A 20,898-nucleotide genomic window follows, 5' to 3' on the forward strand; every position below is an offset into this window, starting at 1 on the left:
ATGGAAATGTGTAGCTGTGGTGTGTGGAGGTGAGGACAATGATTATAACTAAAAAGCAAATACTTTTTTAAATCACTGGTATTTTTGGAAAGCAGAGTGCTGGTTTTATTATACATGGAAATTTTTTTCTAATTACTTTAACATTTTAATTTCTGGAAGGTGCTTCCATATTATTTTAAATTATTTTTACTGATGTCCTAAAGACTTACCAAAGGTGACTGCTCTGTCGTTTTCTTCTGTCATTTCTTCCTCTCGGATGCCTCGTGCCATCCAGACTTTCTGTGTTGGTGTGGTAAGCTAGAAATGTCTAGTTTGTAGTAACTGTCCTCATTTATGTTTGTATGTCTTTGTGCTTGTAGTCCATTCTGTGATGTTCTGTGAAGAGTTCTTTGGGGCTGTGATCTTCGTTGACATGTTACCTTCTACATCAGATCCCTCCTCCTAATGACTGTCCTCCTGCCCTAGGATCTGCCACTGTGAGGGGGATGACGAGAGCCCTCTGATCACCCCGTGCCGCTGCACCGGGAGCCTGCACTTCGTGCACCAGGCCTGCCTGCAGCAGTGGATCAAGAGCTCGGACACACGCTGCTGCGAGCTCTGCAAGTACGAGTTCCTCATGGAGACCAAGCTGAAGCCGCTGAGGAAGGTGCGTGCCCACAGATGTGGCGCCTGGCCTGGCTGGGGCCTTAGCTGCTTGTGTCATTTCTTTCAGAGGCGAGGGTGGTGCATAGGTTTCTTGTTTCTGGTCCTGATTGCCACGTTCCTCCTCTCAGTCATACATCTCCATGTTCCTTCCAAATAAGGCTGCTTGCTTGTCTGTGTCCGTCACTTGGTCCTTGGCCTGTTTTATACCATTTTAGTCAGCAATTAGCTTTACATGTATTAACACATTGCTGACCGGCAGTTTTACGCAGAAGTTTATCTCATGTCACCGGCTATTTTTTCGTAATTGAGTATGAAAGTGAAACAATCTAAATAAACTTCAGTATACTTTATTTATACATAATGAATTTAAATGAAACTTTGTACATATCTGCTACATATTATATTTTATACATATTACATATTTTAGTAATTTTTTTGGTGTGGTATAGCAATCTCTTACATGTAATGGTTTGCAACATGTTTTGCAGATATTGCTGCTCTTTCCTTTTGAAACACACCCTTTACATGTTCTAGTTGGATTTTTTTTATACCAGTGACTATTTTTTCTAAAACGTGGTCTTTTAGTTGCTCTGAAAACCTAAAAGGTGAATCAGTGTGAGGAGCTCTTTTAGAAGAACCAGAAGAAGTGTCAGGTTCTGAGCTGCACTCATTTGAACCAGCAGATAGCCATAAATTGAACATGATGAAGAAAGATTTTACAATATCCTTGATATGTGTGTTCAAACTGCGAGCAGTTAGAAGATAGTCCAAGTTTAGATGGCTCAACACTGTGATTGTTTTTGTTTACTGTTCCTTGGATTTTCCGGCCTCACGCCTGGAGGAGTGGGAAGAAAAGGAGTTCGCGTGAGCATATAGAATTGTGTGCTGTTTTTCAAACTTTGACCCTCAGGGCAAAGAGTCACAAATATAATAATCCTATATTACCGAGTTTCAAAAATTGAAATAGCTAATGCATGTACAAACATGAGTTAACTCGTGAGCGGTCAACGTTTGGGCATGAAAACAAGTTAACTCGTGAGCAGTCAATAATGTGTTAAGAGCCTGACCCGTGGTGGCGCAGTGGATAAACCGTCGACCTGGAAATGCTGAGGTCGCCGGTTCGAAACCCTGGGCTTGCCTGGTCAAGGCACATATGGGAGTTGATACTTCCAGCTCCTCCCCCCTTCTCTCTGTCTCTCCTCTCTCTCTCTGTCTCTCCCTCTCCTCTCTAAAATGAATAAATAAAATAATAATAATAATAATGTGTTAAATCTTCAAGCTCTGCCTCTAATTAGAACTGTACACTGGCGATTAGTCTCTCTCCCTACAGCACAGTAAACGCTCGTGTACATGTCGTGCAAAGTAGTTCTTAGTGGGGTGGGTGAGTGGGAAAAGGCACCACAGGAGTGCGGCTTTCCTCACCCCGTCCCCGCTCCCTCTGAGAGGACATGTCCTGCTCATGTGTCCTGTAAACACTGTTTGTTCAGTATATCTGTCTGTATGTCCACAACATAAGATTTTTGTCTGGAACAATAGAAGACTTGTTCTTATCTCAAAATTGTAATGCATAAATTGAGAAGGGACTCACATTAGATAACAGTACAGTACAATGCCAATTGAATGCCGAGTTACTTGGCGGTAGAACGTGTGAGTCAGAGAGGGAAGTGCTCACTGTAAGCTGGAGCTCTGGGGAAGAAGAGTGGAGGCAAGGATCATCACAGAACATGTGGGTGCTGATATACACCAGAATCTGGGGCCTACTTCAAGCCAGTGGTTTAAAGATAATGACTTTAGGTATTTGGGGAAATTCATTTCATTTGGGAAAGAGGGAGGGGGTGGAAAGTCCATCTTACCCTCTGCAGCACTCTTACCGCCATAGTAGCCTCATCCTGTGAGCTGAGCCTTATGCGCTGCATGTTGTCTTCACAGTGGGAGAACTTGCAGATGACAGCCAGTGAGCGCAGGAAGATCATGTGCTCAGTGACGTTCCATGTCATCGCCATCACCTGTGTGGTCTGGTCCTTGTATGTGCTCATTGACCGCACTGCTGAGGAAATCAAGCAGGGGCAGGCGACAGGTATGTGCCCAGCACTGAAGGGAACACAGCACAGAGGTCAGGGTAGCACACCGAGTTAGGGATTGGAGCATTATTCCAGTTTGATTTTCAAGTCAGACCTGGAATGTTTGGGTTTCTGGAAGGGGCCACCAACTGAGACAACCAGCCGTCATATTTGGAGGTTTCTCTTGCTGTGAGTAGTTTTTTAAACCTGGTCAGAAGAGATCCAATCATGAGGAGAGCGAATCTGCATGCACTGCCTCCTGGAAGAGCAGGGTAGAAGGGGGGACACCCTTGCCCACTTCTCCTTCTGTGAAGTGAGCTTCGAGGAGTCAGGTCAGTGGGTTATGGGAAGTTCCTGAGTTGTGTTTCACTTCAGATCTTCAGTTAGGTCAGGTGACAAGCTAACCAGGTTTTCCCTTTCAGGAACCTTAGAATGGCCCTTTTGGACTAAATTGGTGGTGGTGGCCATCGGCTTTACTGGAGGACTTCTTTTTATGTACGTTCAGTGCAAAGTGTATGTTCAACTATGGAAGAGACTCAAGGCTTATAACAGAGTAATCTATGTTCAGAACTGTCCAGAAAATAGCAAAAGGAATATTTTTGAAAAACCTACACTCACAGAGCCCAACTTTGAAAATAAGGATGGACATGGAGTGTGTCATTCCGACACAAATTCTTCCTGTTGTGTAGAGCCTGAGACCGGAGCAGAGGTCGCTCACGTCTGACAGTGTGGAAGGCGCAGGTCCCGGGACATCCACAGACTGCTGAGGAAATTGTTTACTGCCAGTTATGTACCCTTTCTCATGTGCTTTATTAGAACCGACTGGACAGGTCACTGTTTTTGAGGATTTCTCTTTCTCTAAATCCTCCTAGTGACTCTCCTGGAAAGCTCTCGTGCCAGCTATCCATTTGTGGGTCCCCTTCTGACAGCGTGTCTGTGGGAAAGGAAGGTGGAAGAGCCCTGACCCCATAATAGGGAGCTGGCCCATGCCCTGAGCAGAAGGAGAGAATGAAGTGTCAGGCCGAAGGAGGAGCAGGAGCACGGTGGCACCAGGCCCTGAGGCACAACTCTTCAATTGGCAGCAGTGCCCATCCTGGAGTGAAGTGTTTAGGAATGTCTCGTGGTGATGGCAGGATTCCCTCCTCACCAAGGAGATCCCAGGGGCGTGCACCCCCTCTGCCCATGGCTGCCACGAGTTGTTCCCTGAGCAGACGGCCCTGGTGCTCTGAGCGTGGTGGCAAGTGGTTCACTAAGCAAACAGCACTTTACAAAGGGCATCTTTATTATGTGTGTCCAGTAAGATTGAAACTTAAAAGAAAGTCTCATTTAAACACCTTCTCTTCATGACCTTCATTATCTCTTTTATGTTATAATAGATCTAAACCCCTTTTTGCCTGATGTGTTCTAAGAAATGTGACATTTGTGTTCATCAAAGGAACTTAAGACTATAAAGCAGGATGAACAGGCCTGACGCTTTCTCATAACATTTTATGGGAACAAATGGATTTTAAGTGGCAATTTGAGCATAATCCCTATGGTTTCAAGCCTGTTTTATGATAAGTCTTTATAGGCCTGCCCCCCAAACATTTTTTTTTGTCAACACTGAAAAGAAAGGGCTTCTGAGATCTAAACAAAAGGAAAAGAAAGGAATGATTAAAACAAATTTGAATATTTAAAATTGTTTCCTTTAGACAGACCTCTGCAGTTTTTGCTGGCTTCACACTAAGACAGTGAGTGACCACCTGGCCTGGGGTGTCCACTCATGTGCCCTGAGGCCTCTGCCAGCCGGCCAGACTGCCATGGCCCTGTACTACTGTCCAAAGCCAAGCTCCCAGCCTTGTGTCGCCTTAACTGGACTGAGCAGATGGTCTCTCCGGCCTCTGGCCTTGCAGTCAGTCTGTGCTGTCCTCAGGGATTTCACGTGTACATTTTTCATGAAACACAAAACCAAAATCACTTCCATCAAATGGATTTTTTCCCTTAAAAAATCTACTTAAAATTCTGTTTTTAAAAACTACTTTGATTGCACCAGGGTAATGAGTTAATCCAGGAAAACAGCCAGGAGGACTGCAGGGTGACACAGGTGTGCTCAGATGCTCCCTTTCCTGGCAGGCCTCTCTGTGCAGAGCCCCTCAGGTGAGGTGCCCGAGGCCTCCCTTAGTCCTCTGAGCCTCTCTGTGTGTTAGGAGGATGAAGCACACAGAAGAGGATTCCTTCGCTTTCCGGGTGGAAGGAAGCTCTGGGGGCGGGGGGGGGGGGGGGTTGCTCTGCCACCTTCTCCCACCAGTGTCTAATTCCGCAAGGTCACAGGTTCTGACCTCAGCAGTTGTTCTGCCATGCCTTTCTCCGGCGGGGCAGACACTATGCAGCCACAGCTAACCCCTGAAAATTGATCAGCTTGCCCTCTTGCTGCCTCCCAGGCCACATGCGGCCCCTGCCTGTGTCCACTGTGCTCAAAGTGCAATTACCCACATCCTTCTCTGCCTGGAAACACCAGGCACACTGCTTACTCAGGGCTGCTGAATCCTGGTCATCCCCAACTATCTCTTAGAAATGGCTTAGGCAAGGTCCCTTGTCTCTGCCACACTTGAACAGCGGGTGGGTGGTCAGGTGAAGACGGATAGATGTTTAAGTGGGAACCCTTTCTTCTCCCCTGATGGAACCCCTTATGCTGAGCTTGAACAGTAGAAACTTCCCATAGAGAGGTATGTGTGCATCAGTAGTAAGAGCCCCTGGGCAGCCCACCCACTGTGGCTGGCACCCTCTATGGCAAAGGTGCCTTTGTAACCATGACTGTTGTGTTGCTCCCACGCCCAACGGGAATTTTATGTAAATCCTACTTCTATTCAGGAGGGCAGCATGATCTCATCACCCCCCACCAAGTTCCCTAGAAGCCCTCTGCCTGTGGAGGGCTGTCCCAGTTCCTCCTTGCCTCTCCTGGAAAGGCACACAGGTGCTCCTTTGCCTTTCTCTTTCCTTGCAGGTTCTACTTGAGCACCTCTGACCTCATCCATAGGCTCCGCCCTAAGCGCCTCCCACCAGGACTGACAAAGAGCCCGAAGCCCGCTCGGCTGGGCTGGGCTGCGCTGCTGCCCAGTGGGAACAGCAGTCTGCAGCTGCCCCTTTAGCCTGTCAGCTTTCCCTCTCCACACTTCTGGGTTTAATCTGTAGTTTCCCCTCAGTTTGCAGCAGGCCTTCGTGGGAGGGTGGCTTCTGGCTGAACCGTATGGAGACCTGGGGTAAGCTTGCAGGTCCCAGGGCCAGGAAGGCTGGCGCTTGGGGCCAGGCCAGAGGGAGGTGGAATCAGCTCTCATGGGTGTCACCAGCCAACCCTGATTTGGCCTTTATTCCCCCAAAAGTTAACAGCACAACTCAAGGGCTTCTGACTTCTGCTGCTGTCAGCAGTAATTTGGTTTTTGTGCCCAAGTTTAAGAATTTCCTGAAAACTTTATAAAAAGGTTCTTCCTACTCTAGGTCTCTAGCATGCCCCCTTTTTTTTCCTTTGCTTCAATCCACTTTTTTCAATCTTATGGGTCTAGTTTTCAGACCTGAAGATGTGCTCTCTCTAGCTACAGCTACACGAGCCCCAGGCAGTTGGGCCAGTACAGGAACCTCAGGTAATGCCTGAGGGGTTTTGGTGCTCCCACCACCTGGTGGTCAGAGGGAACAGGGAGGTCAAGGTCCATGATGCTAGAGATGTGGCCTAATGCAAGCACTTTTGACGTGTTCACCCTTTTGATTTGAAATATGCAGCTTCCATCCCTAGCCTAGGAAAAGACCTACTAAACAGCTCATCACCTCTTTAGATGCAATGTTTCTAGAAAGTTGATTGTTAAAAAACAAATTTACATTGGCATATGTGGTGTAGTTTCTAAAAGGCACTTCAGAAGTTTCTAGTTATCTGAATGTCTAGTTTTGTATCCTTTGTGTATGTTCACTGTTTCTCAGTATTACCTACCACTCGAATAATTCTCTGTGCGGGGCTCATTTGTGCTGTACACGGGAGTGTCTAAATGGAGCAATAAAGCATTTCTTTAAAAAGAACTTTGGCCCTGAAAGTATTTTCCTGGAAAGAGGCTGGGAACCTTGGTGGGTTCCTCTAATTGCGCCTCATGGAAGGAAGTTGTGCACTCTCTGGAGCTGTCAATTTTCCTTCACTGTCCCTTTAAAGGAGGACAGCTCCCCCAGATGCTGGTAGTCAGTGGGGAAGAGATAGGTTCTGGAGGGGGTATGGGCATGGGACTAAAAACTGAAGCAGTTCACAGTGCGCTTGTTTGAAACATCCAAGATATACCTGAACTTGCTGTCCTGAGAGAAGTCAGACTCAAGGCCAGGATGTGTATGGGAACATGACCATTGGGACAGACAGTTGCTTAACTACCCTTATCTGTTGAAACATTTAGTAAACCACAGCCCAGCTAAGAGAACGTGGGATCAGGGGGTGACCCACAGGATTGCTGGCATTCACATAGACTGGCTGCACCTTCTGGGTTTTGACGGGGCTTCCCTGACCAATGGCAGTGCCACTGAGCCTCCAGTCCAGATACTGTGAGCTCTTCCTCCCACAGCTCTGCCTGTGTGCGTGAGATGGAAGGAGGGAGACCAAGGTTGACCCGGTGTGCCTAGGTACTGGACGGTGCCCTAGGTGAGCCAGGAGACTTACTTCATCCACAAGTTAAGGGCACTGTGGTAGGCTCCCAGGAGGCTCAGGAACTAAGTAGGAGGATAATTTGCCTAGTTTCCTTCCTTGCCTTCAGTGGAGAAGGGGTCTGCAGCCCCAGGTTGAGCTATTGAGGCATCTGGAGGAGTAGGGTCCTGTTGCAGAGCTAGCAGAGCTAATGAGCGTGCTCAGGTATGTGCTTGTGGGAGAAAGGAAAGCTGGGACACGCCCCAAGCTGTGGTCAGCTGTGGTTGGAAGAGGAGTGAGGAGGTATGCTGAGAGAGAAGGGGCTGCCCGAGAGCCTCTGTGTTTTGGGAGGAGGGTGAATTTTATGAGTGGCTGAAGAAACACCCAATGGGGTCTCATAGCAGGCAGGCTTAAAACCTCCAGTTCTTCCTGCCATTTGTGACTGGCTACAAAGTGGCAGGGTATAGGACTCCTGCATGACCACCTCTAGGGGGCACTCCTGCTGTGTCATGGGGTGGCCAACTACTGCTTGCCCACCAAACTCCTGTGTTTGTAAATAAACTGAGGCACACAGCCACGCCCATTCATTTATGTAGGGCAGTTGCCACCGCCATGGCCATGCACATGCAGGTTCTCTCTGGATTCAGGCAGACGGTGAAGGAACAGTGGAGCCAGAAAATGGGTCATTCCATTTATTAGAGTCTCATAACAGTGGACGAGCAAACAGCTAGGGAAGACCGCTTCCCTCTCTCCCATCTCAGGACCCACCAGTCTCAGCACTCCCATCCAAACAGGCCGGGCTGCCTGCCATCAGGGCGCCCAAGGCCCGACTCAGTCTCCGGTTCCACAACTCGTGCTTATCCTCCCGACTCACCCTCTGGACTCACGGGCCCTCCACACTCTCCAGCAAAACCTGCCAGCAGAAATACCCCTTCTCTGGCAAACAATAGCAAACAATCACCCCTCCCCATGGCAGGCAGTCTGCATTTCGCAATCTGCCGCCCTGAGGGCAAGCACTGGCAGCCTTCCACAGACTACACACACAAGGCACTGCCCCAATACAAGTGAGCAAACCTAAAAAACCCTATTAAAACCTTTTTGCCCAGTTTGTCCCCTTGTACTAAAATTAATTCAAAATGGATCGAAGACCTAAATATAAGACCTGAAACAATAAAGTACATAGAAGAAGACATAGGTTCTAAACTCATGGACCTTGGTTACAAAGAGCACTTTATGTATTTGACTCCAAAGGCAAGAGAAGTGAAGGCAAAGATAAATGAATGGGACCACATCAGACTAAGAGGCTTCTGCTCAGCAAAAGAAACTGACAACAAAACAAACAGCCAACTAAATGGGAGATGATATTTTCAAACAACAGCTCAGATAAGGGCCTAAAATCCAAAATATACAAAAAACTCAACAATAATCAAACAAACAATCCAATAAAAAAATGGGAAGAGGACATGAACAGACACTTCTCCCAGGAAGAAATACAAATGGCCAACAGATATATGAAAAGATGCTCATCTTCATTAGTTATTAGAGAAATGCAAATCAAAACTGCAATGAGATACCACCTCACACCTGTTAGATTAGTTATTATCAATAAGACAGGTAATAACAAGTGTTGGAGAGGCTGTGGAGAAAAAGGAACCCTCATTCACTGTTGGTGGGAATGTAAAGTAGTACAACCATTATGGAAGAAAGTATGGTGGTTCCTCAAAAAAGTAAAAACAGAACTACGTTATGACCCAGCAATCCCTCTTACCCCCAAAACTCAAAATCATTGGTACGTAAAGACACATGCAGCCCCATGTTCATTGCAGCACTGTTCACAGTGGCCAAGACATGAAAACAACCAAAAAGCCCTTCAATAGATGACTAGATAAAGAAGATGTGGCACATATACACTATGGAATACTACTCAGCCATAAGAAATGATGATATTGGATCATTTACAGCAAAATGGTGGGATCTTGATAAATTATACAGAGTGAAATAAGTAAATCAGAAAAAACTAAGTACTATATGATTCCTACATAGGTGGGACATAAAAATGAGACTCAGGGACATGGACAAGAGTGTGATGCTTGGGGGGGGGCACAAAGAAAACCAGATAGAATGTGACAAAAGACAATTTGACTTTGGGTGATGGGTATACAACATAATCAAATGTCAAAATAACCTGGAGATGTTTTTTCTGAACCTGTGTACCCTGATTGATCTACGTCACCCCATTAAAATTAATAAAAAAAGAAGTACATTAACAACAAAAAAATTCTTTTTGCCCAACAATTTACATATTTTATTTAGCTGATTTCACGCTGTAATCACAAAGTTAAATAATTGGGACAGATCTTTTCTGGCCTGCAAACCTAAAATATTATGTACATGGTCCTTAATAAAAAACTTTGGTCAACCATTGGACTTTGTGAATGGTGTCCCTAGAGTTGCTGGTCACAGCCTATAGCAGAGATCCTCTCTAGGACCTATTATTTCCTCCAGCCTCAGAAGTGACACTGTGGCCAGGAATTCTGGTCTGCATCTACATAGATGGTTGTTGGTCAAGTAAGTTTGTAAATATGAAATTGTTATAAAGTACCACATCCCAGATTCTGAAAGGCACTGTACCTCATTTCATCGAGTTCACGTAGAGACACCCAGTCCAGATGAATTTTTGTTGGAATCCATGGGAGTCCGAAAGACCAGAGTAACAGGCTTTATTGAAAGGAAGAAAGGAACCCTGCTAGGGGCGAGTTATATAGTGTTTGGGAGAGCCTGAGGGGATACTGAGGCAAAAGTCCTGGTATGTCCAGAATGCCCCTCCTTGGGGCGGCTTCTCAGCTTTTTGTAATTCCTTTGTCTCAGAGGCAATAGTCCAGTCCAGTAAGGGTGAGGTCTGACAGATAAGCGGAACATCAAGAGGGCAGTTTGGAATACATATATCTATCATTTATATACCCTTGCTCACACACATGACATCATGTACGAGCTGGCAACATTTGTTTAAGGGATACACAGAAACATTAAGACTTTCAAGGTAACACAATCAAAGATGTTTACAAATCTTTCAAGGTTCCTCTTCCCTCACTAGCCTAGAGGTATTTTACCCTCAGGATTCCAGGAAAGGGAGGAACTACAATCAATGCAAGGTGGTATGTAAATTCTGCCTCCTACTGAAAGAGGAGAAGTTTCTAGGTTAACCTTTATTTTAGATTTAAAACTAAATGACCCATTGTTCTTGCAAGCCAGAAACTTCTACATTCTTCTCCCTCCCCTCCCTAAAGGAGGGACAGAACAGGAAAGCCTGATAGAAAAGCCTGACGTTTCCTCCCAGAATATCATTATCAATTTTCAGCTTTTTGGTATCTTACAACAATATATATGTTTGGTTGCTTATAGTTTGCATTGGGTGTGGGGGACAGGCTGTAAGCAGGCAGGGTGTTGGGCAGATAAAATGTATTATGCTCACTTTGTTAAAGAGGCAGTTGCCCAGGTGATATTAATGTGTGTTGAGAATTGTTGTAGCCTGAGGCTTGGTTTTGGGATTAAGCCTGTCCCACCCTTTTTGGTGTAAGGTGGTACAATCCTATCATGCCTCAGAGAAGTGACTTTGTATTAGAGACTTACCTATTTTGTATATTGGATTAGAGGTTGTGAAGCTACAATATAAAATGGGGGAGAACGAGAGTTTGCCCTCTTGGTTCCTGAGATTAGCAAGAGAGAGCAGAGGAGAGCAGAGAAAGGCCACGTGGAGGAGGCCAGGAGAAGCAGCCAAGATGGCGCAGTGCTGAGTGAGATGCCAGTTTGTGTAGAGTTTTGTATCTGGGATAAGGAAGGAGATGGGGAAATAAGGCTGGTGAGCTAGAAACCTTTGATTCTAGGAAACTCGGATAACTCAGTGGCTTTGTGAGCACTGAATGTGATTGGGTTTTGGAGCCCAGTGTGTATTTTTACTTGCCCGCCGGGTGCAAGCTAGGATTAAAGACTATGGCCCACCAGTTTTTGGCTCCATTGTTTCTTTACCGACTGTCCGAATCCAGTGCGAACCTGCATGGGCCGGGCAGCTGTGATAGTGGCCATGGCTACTGACTTTACACAGGGTTATTATAGCCTAAGGCTTAGTTTTAAAACTAAGCTTTTCCCCACACCCTTAACTGTTGCATGATGTGGGGTGGTGCACTCTCATGAGGAATTCCATTATGCCTCAGATAAGTGACTTTGTATCAGAGACTTCCTTGTTTGTATATTGGATTAAAGGTTTTGAGTTCTATACAGAACTATAAAATGGGGCAGAGGAGCCCATGCTGGAGGAGAGCAGAGAAAGGCCACGTGGAGGAGAGGAGAAGCAGCCAAGATGGCGGAGTGCTGAAGGAGAAGCCAGTTTGTGCAGAGAGAAGGAGATGGGGAACAGAGGTGAATAAGGCTGGTGAGGTAGAACCCTTTGATTCTATGAAACTCAGATAAGTCAGTTTTGTGAGCCCTGAATGAGTGCGTTTTGGAGCCCAGTGTGTGTTTTTACTTGCCCGCCAGGTGCAAGCTAGGATTAAAGGTGACTGTTGGGCAGATAAAATATATTATGCTCGCTTTGTTAAAGATGGCACTGCCCACATGGAGGCCGTTGCCCAGGTGATATTGTGTGTTGGGGGCGAGCTGTGGGCAGGTAGAATCCTTGTAGCCTGGGGGTTGGTTTTGGGATTAAGCCTTTCCCACCCTTTTTGATGTGGGGTGGTACAATCCCATCATGCCTCAGAAAGTGACTTTGTATTAGAGACTTCCCTATTTTGTATATTGGATTAAAGGTTTGGATTTCTACACTATAAAATGGGGGCAGAACAGGAGCTTGCGCTCTTGGTTCCTGAGATTATCATTAGAGAAGGAGAGCAGAGAGGAGAGCAGAGAAAGGCCATGTGGAGGAGGCCAGGAGAGGCAGCCAAGATGGTAGAGTGTTGAGTGAGAAGCCAGTTTGCGCAGAGTTTGTGCAGAGAGAAGGAAGGAGATGGGCAACAGAGGTGAATAAGTCTGGTGAGCTAGAAACCTTTGATTCTAGGAGAACTCAGATTAAGTCAGTAGCTTTGTGAGCACTGAATGTGAGTGGGTTTTGGAGCCCAGTGTGTGTTTTTTACTTGCCCGCCGGGTGCAAGCTAGGATTAAAGATGTTGGCCTACCAGTTCTTGGCTCCATTGTTTCATTACCATCTGTCCGAATCAAATACAGACCTGCATGGGCCAGGCTGCTGTGATGGTGGCCGTGGCTACTGGTTTTACATTTGGCGTGGTCTGTGGCAGAATTCGAATCAGATCGGCAAGGAGCCACCACCACCTTTGAGCAGTGGAGTAGAGGACTGGCTGCTGTTATGGTTCTCCATGGCTGTCATTTTGGGGACCGTAGGCTAGTTGACTTTTACAGCCATGCGTGAGGAAACTGAGAGCTCTTTGGAAGAGGCTGCCCAGGACCTTCAAACAGAGCAGTGGAAGGAGCTGGAGGAAATGGGGGAGAAACAGATGCTGACCCTGGAGCTGGAGGAAGCGCTGAAGGATGAGGCTGACCAGGTTTGCGAGATTCGCCTGGAAATGGAGCAGCCTCTGGAGAAGGAATCACAGGTTCGTGAGTTGCAGCTTGCCCTGGACGTTGTGGAGAGCCAGCAGTAGCAGGAGGCCAGGGGCTCAAGCCCGGCAGCAGGAGCTGATGTTTTCAGTTCCTTTTTGGAGAATGAGGAGAATCAGTCTGGAGTTGCAATCCAAAGTCTCCAGAAGGTGAGAGCCCAGCAGCAAGGAGTTCTTACTATGCACCTGGTAGGTCTGCAATTTGGGGACATAGGGGTGGATGCCATCATGCTCTCCGTAGCAGAGATGGAAATGCTGGCTGCCATTGCCACGTGCTCCTCCTTGGGACAGTGTAAGACCTGCCAGGACGGCAGGAATGAGGGGGGTGGCTGAGGTCTCCTGTGCATGGACTGATTTACTGGACTACGACCGGAGTGGGCACTGGCTCCTTTGTTGGATGGACTTACGGATTTTGGACAATGTGAAATACTGTGATGGGGGTGGGGAGCGGCTTTGCTGGAGGCCCTTCCCCTGCCTTGGGAAGCTTTTCCCATGGCTAGAAAGAAGGCCGAGGACATTTTGCACTTTTGGCAAAGTGCTCAGAGACTGGTGAAATGTACCTTTGTAATTGTTTAAATTGTATGATTTGTCATGTTGTTGTAATTTGTGTAATGTGCTTTAATTTCCTTAAATTCCTAAAGCACAGGAATACCTGTGCTTTAGATTGTAAGCGAGCTAAAGGGGTGGAATGTTGGTCAAGTAAGTTTGTAAATATGATATATATGTTTGCTCATTTATAGTTTGCATTGGGTGTGGGGGGCAGGCTGTAAGCAGGCAGGGTGGTTATAGCCTAAGGCTTAGTTTCAAAACTAAGCTTTTTTCCCCACACCCTTGATTGTTGCATGATGTGGGGTGGTGCACTCTCATGAGGAATCCCGTTATGCCTCAGATAAGTGACTTTGTATCAGAGACTTCCTTGTTTGTATATTGGATTAAAGGTTTTGATTTCTATACTATAAAATGGGGCAGAGGAGCCCATGCTGGAGGAGAGCAGAGAAAGGCCACATAGAGGAGAGAAGCAGCCAAGATGGCGGAGTGCTGAAGGAGAAGCCAGTTTGTGCAGAGAGAAGAGATGGGTAACAGAGGTGAATAAGGCTAGTGAGGTAGAACCCTTTGATTCTAGGAAACTCGGATAAGTCAGTGGCTTTGGAAGCTTTAGCCATGGAAAGGGAAGTGTTTTCCCACTGTGTGTATTACTTGCCCACCGGGTGCAAGCTAGGATTAAAGCTAATGGCCCACCAGTTCTTGGCTCTATTGTTTCATTACCGTCTGTCCGAATCAAATGCGAACCTGCATGGGCCAGGCAGCTCTGATGGTGGCTGTGGCTACTGGCCTTACAATGGTTTTGGAAAGAGCTGAGATGTATAGTTTTAGAGGTTAAAAGGCAGAGAGGAAGAACATGGCTTCCTGAGCTGACAGTTCCTCAGCCATCAGAGAAGCCTGCCTGTTTTCTGCTTCTCCCTGGCTTTGTCTTGGAGCTGAAATGAGAAAAGCAGAGTCCAGACTCCACCAGTGTGACTCAGTATCTCCTGCACATGAGGTTGGAGCGTAGAAGCCCAGGGGTCAGAGAGCAGACCCTGTGCTTCACTCTGACTCTGTATTGTCTCCCATCTACCAGGTGAGACAGCGATGAGCTGGCCTGGCAGTGGTCCTAGTGCTAATGTAGTAGTCTGCAGGGGCTCAGGGGACACAGGGTCAGGGTATGGAAGGGGTGAGGCAACATAGCTGAGTGTGTGAGAAAGAGTGGAGTAGCCCATTACCCTTGTTATCCTACCTCTCTGATGTTAAACTGTCCAGTTATGAAGTGATGTTAGAAGATGGGAGCTCTTGGTGAGGGCTTTTTTTTTTGATTGGTTGATTAATGAATTTTGGATCATACCAACAAAAGCTTGGTAACCCAAATGTCTCTCCAGATTTCTGTTCAAAACTTTTCCAGTCCATGAAACCCAGTGCTCTGGGAACCCTGGTTAGGGGCTCTTTCTCTGGCCAGAAGTGTGGTTGTGAGAGTGCCTACATCATGCTCCCCCAGGAATGCCTGTTACTTTTATCCAATTTTCAACGTGGTCCCTGCTTTCCCTCCAGAATTTTCCAGTTGGTCTAATAATCAAATAAACATGAGACAGATTTGCAAGAGAAAATAAACTCAGTACATAGGTATGTACTGGAAGCCTGCATGCAGGAGAGAGTCAGACAGGAAACCTGAGGATGTGAAACATTCTGAGCTAAGGATGAGGCAAGGTGACTTGGGGGCTTGAAACGGTCATTAAAGTATAAGAAGAACAGAAGCTTAGTAAACAGAAGTTTGTCCTGCCCTATACATAGGTCAATAAGGTTATCTCGTAATTCAAGTTCCGTAATTCAAGTTCTTCTAGCTAGTTAAGGGAGGGCCAGAAATTTCTCTTGAGGCTAAAGCTAAAATTGCTTTTAGTTCAAGATAAATTGCATACCACTGAGGCACGTCTTGGGGTGGCTCATTCTGAACTCCCATCCTGGGTTGAATAAGCAACCAGGTGACCAGTCTTTGTTCGGGCAGAGTCCTGTCCTCCACAGGCCTGGCAGCAAGCACTTGAGATAAATAATCAGAATGTTGGAACTGAGGGGTGTCCTGAGGAGGAGGACTTAGAAGCTTTCAGGAGGAGCACCAGTGTAGCCTGGGGTCCCAGTGCCCTCAGGCTGGTGGCCTCTCCTAGGTCCTTTCCTGGGATTCTCGCTGAGCAAGTTTTCTCATCTGTAGCATGGGGCTGACCGTCCCTGTGTGCCCCTGCAGGGTGAGCTTTAGAGAATCAGGCAGTGCTGGTAGGTCTTCACAGTTCCCTGCTGAAAGAATCCACTCCTTCCTAGAGGCTGAGGGGCACGAGAGTAAGAGGACACTGAGGGCCCCGAAGCTGGGGGCCCAGCTCAGCTCTGCCCAGGAACACGCTCAGTACCCCTCGCTACTTGAGGTATCAGTGACAGACCCGCTGGCAGCAAATTGGTAGCTGATGCTGTTTCTGATCTATTTTAGACACAGCACTGCGCATGGGCCATCCCTCCTCAGGGCGGCCCTGGAACCAAAGTCTTGCCCCTTCCCATGGAAGCAGAGGACCAGGACATGACTGAAACTTGGATACCGGAACACTTTCGGAAGCAAAGTGTCCATTGTGCAGGAGTATCTGATGCAGAAGCCCCTAACACCCTTCCCATAAGACTGAGTTCTAAAGCTCTCCAATCAAAACCTGCCCACCAGCACTTTTCGTGCACCAGCTTAAAGCCCTGAAGTAAGAGTGGGTAGAGCAGACTGATTTGAACTTCATCTTTGGTCTCCTTGTCTGGTGACTAACATATAAACCCTTCTTCTTTGGGGAAACCTGTTGCCTCAGGCTTTGGCTTTCTGTGGGCTGCTTGTGATGAACTTACGGCCCTTGTTTGCTAACATCCTGCTGGTAGGAGGAGGATGACCCCTGAAACTAAAACAGAGCTGCCCAGATGTCAGGGTGGCTGGTCTTTCTTTGAAAAAGATGAAATGACTGATGAAACATGAAGAGTGTGGCCCTGGCTGATGGGCTCAGTGGCAGAGCATCAGCCTGGCATGTTGATGTCCTGGATTCGGTTCCTGGTCAGGACACACAGTGTTGCAGAAATCAGAGGAGCACAAAGATGCCCAGACAACTTGATGAAGGAAGTAGGATTTATTTAGCCGTCAGACCTGCATGTCCTCAACAGAGGCAACAAAACACATGCTCCTTGCAGTTAGATTTTGTACATCTTATACACCTTTACAGCTTTAGCTTTCACGGGACAAATGCCTGATTCCTATGACTTCTTTGTTTGCAGCCCTACATGACTTTTGTGTCTTAGGGAGGGGAGGCCAGAGGGTCTGTCCTTGACAATCATATCACTCATTCTTCTTGCTGCAGCTGCAGTTCATTTCAAGGAACTGATAACAAGCAAGGTCTACAGCTGTGTTTTGTTATTTTTTAAACTTTTCTGTATGACCTTGTTCCCTCAGTCCTGAGCACGGAGGTCACAGGCTGGAGTGTAAGACCCCAGACATTGTAGGCCCCCCTCTCCTCTGCATCCTTCTGGTTTCTCCTTCAATAGGAAAGACGATCATCTGCTTTTCCACCTCTCCCTTTCCCCTTCTTTCTCTTTGTTGCAGTAATATAATGTTATAGTAATTAAATATATAGAAATATAAGAAAATATAGAAGATATAGAAATAAGTTAGGATATAACATGAAAGACCATTAAACAAGTGAATAAGGATATGCCCTCTGGGTGGGAACTAATCTAATGTTTATGTACAGATATGATGGGCAGTTTATGTCTTTTGCGCATGGCCCAGTTAGTGTGTGTGTGAAGTTATATATAGATAAAAAGTGGCTTGACGTGACAATTCTGTATATTAACTCGCTGCTAGAAGAGCTCCCTGCTAGGAATTCCAAAAAAAAAAGTGATTTGATGTTATAATCCTGTAGATTAACACCTGTTAGAAGGCATATGCCAAAAAAAGGTATGTTGGTCAAATAAGTTTGTAAATATGATATATGTTCGCTCGCTTATAGTTTGCATTGAGTGTGGGGGACAGGCTGTCAGCAGGCAGGGTTGTTATAGCCTAAGGCTTAGTTTTAAGACTAAGCCTTTCTCACCCTAAGTGACTTTGTATCAGAGACTTTCTTGTCTGTATATTGGATTAAAGGTTTTGATTTCTACACTATAAAATGAGGCAGACCAGGAGCTTGCTCTCTCGGTTCCTGGGATTAGCATTAGAGAGGAGAGCAGAGGAAGGCCAGGTGGAGGAGAGGAGAAGCAGCCAAGATGGCGAAGTGCTGAAGGAAAAGCCAGTTTGTGCAGAGTTTGTGCAGAGAGAAGGAGATGGGGAACAGAGGTGAATAAGGCTGATGAGGTTAGAAAACTTTGATTCTAGGAAACTCGGATAAGTCAGTGGCTTTGGGAGCCCTGAATGGAAAGGGAAATGTTTTCCCACTGTGTCTATTTCTTGCTCACTGGGTGCAAGCTAGGATTAAAGGTAATGACCCACCAGTTTTTGGCTCCGTTGTTTTATCACTGTCTGTGTGAATCAAATGCAAACCTGCTAGGGCCAGGCGGCTGTGATGGTGGCCGTGGCTACTGGCTTTACAAGATACTAAAGCCAAGGAGCCCCCCTGCTGTGATAGTTGCCCAGATTCCAACATTTAATGTGGACTGTCTCCATGCTGCTCTGACCAAGGACAGCCAAGAGGAGCATGCTGATGGGGCCCCATTAAGCTGTACCCAGGCACGCCATAGGATCTATGAGTAATAAACTGCCTGTGTGATTCTTGCAACTAACTTGTGTGTCGGTTGTGTCTTTCCTCTGGTGGCAATTGGCCATGACCCCCTCCTCCCTTAAGTAGACGAAGAGACATTAAAAAACTGGACATTCTAGATCACCTCCCCCCAGACAGCCGACTGACTCCCCCGGGTGTGGAAGGTCCCTAGCTTACTTACAGTTAATCCTTTTTTCCCTGTAACAACTACCAGCCCCCACCCTTGAATTTCCTATTTAACTCTACCTGTTAGAGAACCGGTTGCTGACCTCCGCCTTAGGAGTCAGCCTGGCAGATGCCCCCTAATAAACTTTTCTTGCCTGAACTCAGTGTCCTCCTTTGGCTGACCTTACAGGTACCAATAAGTAGAATTCCTCATAGCTACCTCAAGAGTAATCTTTTTTTTTTTTTTTTTCATTTTTCTGAAGCTGGAAACGGGGAGAGACAGTCAGACAGACTCCCGCATGCGCCCAACCGGGATCCACCCGGCACGCCCACCAGGGGCGATGCTCTGCCCATCCTGGGCGTCGCCATGTTGCGACCAGAGCCACTCTAGCGCCTGAGGTAGAGGCCACAGAGCCATCCCCAGTGCCCGGGCCATCTTTGCTCCAATGGAGCTGCGGGAGGGGAAGAGAGAGACAGAGAGGAAAGCGCGGCGGAGGGGTGGAGAAGCAAATGGGCGCTTCTCCTGTGTGCCCTGGCCGGGAATCAAACCCGGGTCCTCCGCATGCGAGGCTGACGCTCTACCGCTGAGCCAACTGGCCAGGGCTCAAGAGTAATCTTGAAGAGCCTACCAACCCTTATGTTAAGCGGGAGTGTACCACTGCAAAGGGAAGTCGAATTGGGGATGCCTGATTGATGTATAGCTCAGGCTCTACTGGGATATTCTCTCTCTCCCCCTTCCACAGCAATGGCTTGATTGGTTAGCCAGGTGGCCCAAATGCTGAGGATGGCTCCATGACCTCACCTCAGGTGATAAAAATAGCTCAGTTGTTGAGCAACAGAGCAACACCCAGATGGGCAGAGCATCACCCTATAGGGGGCTTGCCAGGTGGATCCTGGGAGGGACACATACCTACCAGGTATGTCTCTCTCTGCCTCCTCTCCCCTCACTTATTTAAAAAAGAAAATAGTGCAACCAGGATCCCTGTCTGGTGGCTCAGTAGATAAAACATTGACCTAGCATGCAGAGGTCAGGGCACATACGAGAAGCAATGTGTGCACAACTAAGTGGAACAACTAAGTGAAACAATGAGTTGGTTCTTCTCTTTCTCTCTCCCATCCTCTCTTTCTCTCTTCTTTCCCCAACCTCCTTCCTCTTTCAGATCAATGGGAAACTTTTTGTTGTTGTTGTTGTTGTTTATTTAGTGAGAGGAGGGGAGGTACAGACAGACTCCCGCATGTGCCCAAACTGGGATCAACCCTGCAAGCCTACTAGGGGGTGATGCTCTGTCCATCTGGGGTCCTTGCTCCATTGCAACAGGAGCTATTTGAGGTAGAGGCCATGGAACCATCCTCAGTGCCCATGGCCAGCTTGCTCTGATCAAGCCATGGCTGCAGGAGGGAAGGAGAAAGAAAGAAAGAGAGAGAGAGAAGCAAGAAGGGGGTTGGTAGAGAAGCAGATGGGTGCTCCTCCTGTGTGCCCTGACTGGGAATTGAACCCAGGACATCCACACGGCAGGCTAATGCTCTACCACTGAGCCAACTGGCCAGAGTCTCAATGGGAAATTAAAAAAATTTTAATGTAACAGGAAATAAATATGCTATATTACTGATTTACTGATCTTAGTCTGACTAACCAAAAAATAGAGCTAAATAAGAATGTACTAACAAAGTAAACTTATAAAAGGATTCCTGTAAAATGTTAAATCCAGTGTGCCCTTATAGCCATGATTCAGTACCCCCAGTTTAATGATCAAAGTTATGTATTCTGTAACAAATCAATAGTATATAATCAATTCTGTGCTTTCATCTTGTTACCAGACAGGGAGCTGATGCTTCGGGTCTGCTTAGGACGAGCTGGTAACATACGGACGGGTTCTTGACCTTGTGCAGGAAAAATTTCACAACAAAAACCTGAGTGATTTTTTGAGAGTAAGTTTATTAAAACTGGGGACAGTGAAACAAGAAAGGGCCTAGAATAGAAGAAGAAAACTGTATAAGAGTTTTTTTCTGCCAGTACATTGCTTTTGAATTTCATCCATGCTATTGTATCAGTTAGCTCATTTCTTGTTGTTGTGGATTAATACTCCATTGTATGAATATACCGATCACTTCATCTTTTTTTTTATTATTGCTGAATACTTCAGTTTACAGTTTCTGGCTACTATGAGTTAGAACTGCTACAAATATTTTTGTGAACATATGTTTTCATTTCTCAGGGGTAGATACCTAGGAATGGAATGCTGGTTTGTAAAGGGAAGGGATATGTTTAGTTTTATAAAAAACTAAACATGTTTGCCTGACCAGGCGATGGTGCAGTGGATATAGTGTCAGACTGGGATGCGGAGGACCCAGGTTCGAGACCCCGAGGTCACCAGCTTGAGCGCGGGCTAATATGGTTCGAGCAAAAAAAAAAAAAAAAGCTCACCAGCTTGGACCCAAGGTCACTGGCTTGAGCAAGGGGTTACTTGGTCTGTTGTAGCCTCATGGTCAAGGCACATATGAGAAAG

At 46.6% G+C, this 20,898-nt stretch overlaps 1 protein-coding gene and 1 non-coding gene across 10 annotated transcripts in view; one reads left to right on the forward strand and one right to left on the reverse strand.

Annotated features, from left to right (window-relative positions):
• Nucleotides 1-18,538, forward strand: part of MARCHF8 (membrane associated ring-CH-type finger 8) — a 134,117-nt gene extending 115,579 nt beyond the window's left edge. For 8 of the 9 annotated variants that reach the window (XM_066243828.1, XM_066243826.1, XM_066243827.1 and 5 more), the window contains 3 exons: nucleotides 466-646; nucleotides 2,575-2,722; nucleotides 3,128-6,727. In XM_066243828.1, coding sequence (XP_066099925.1) covers nucleotides 466-646; nucleotides 2,575-2,722; nucleotides 3,128-3,429 — 631 coding nt within the window. In that variant the 3' untranslated portion in view covers nucleotides 3,430-6,727. Of the gene's footprint in view, nucleotides 1-465; nucleotides 647-2,574; nucleotides 2,723-3,127; nucleotides 6,728-15,942 lie in introns of those variants that run through there. The other variant, XM_066243829.1, reaches the window with a different exon arrangement.
• A 381-nt stretch (nucleotides 18,539-18,919) lies between these two features.
• Nucleotides 18,920-18,995, reverse strand: TRNAA-CGC (transfer RNA alanine (anticodon CGC)). The gene has a single exon. It is a non-coding gene; the product is annotated as a tRNA-Ala (tRNA).
• Nucleotides 18,996-20,898: the final 1,903 nt, after the last annotated feature.

Source organism: Saccopteryx bilineata, chromosome 9, assembly GCF_036850765.1.
Source record: "Saccopteryx bilineata isolate mSacBil1 chromosome 9, mSacBil1_pri_phased_curated, whole genome shotgun sequence".
Classification (NCBI taxonomy): Eukaryota; Metazoa; Chordata; class Mammalia; order Chiroptera; family Emballonuridae; genus Saccopteryx; species Saccopteryx bilineata.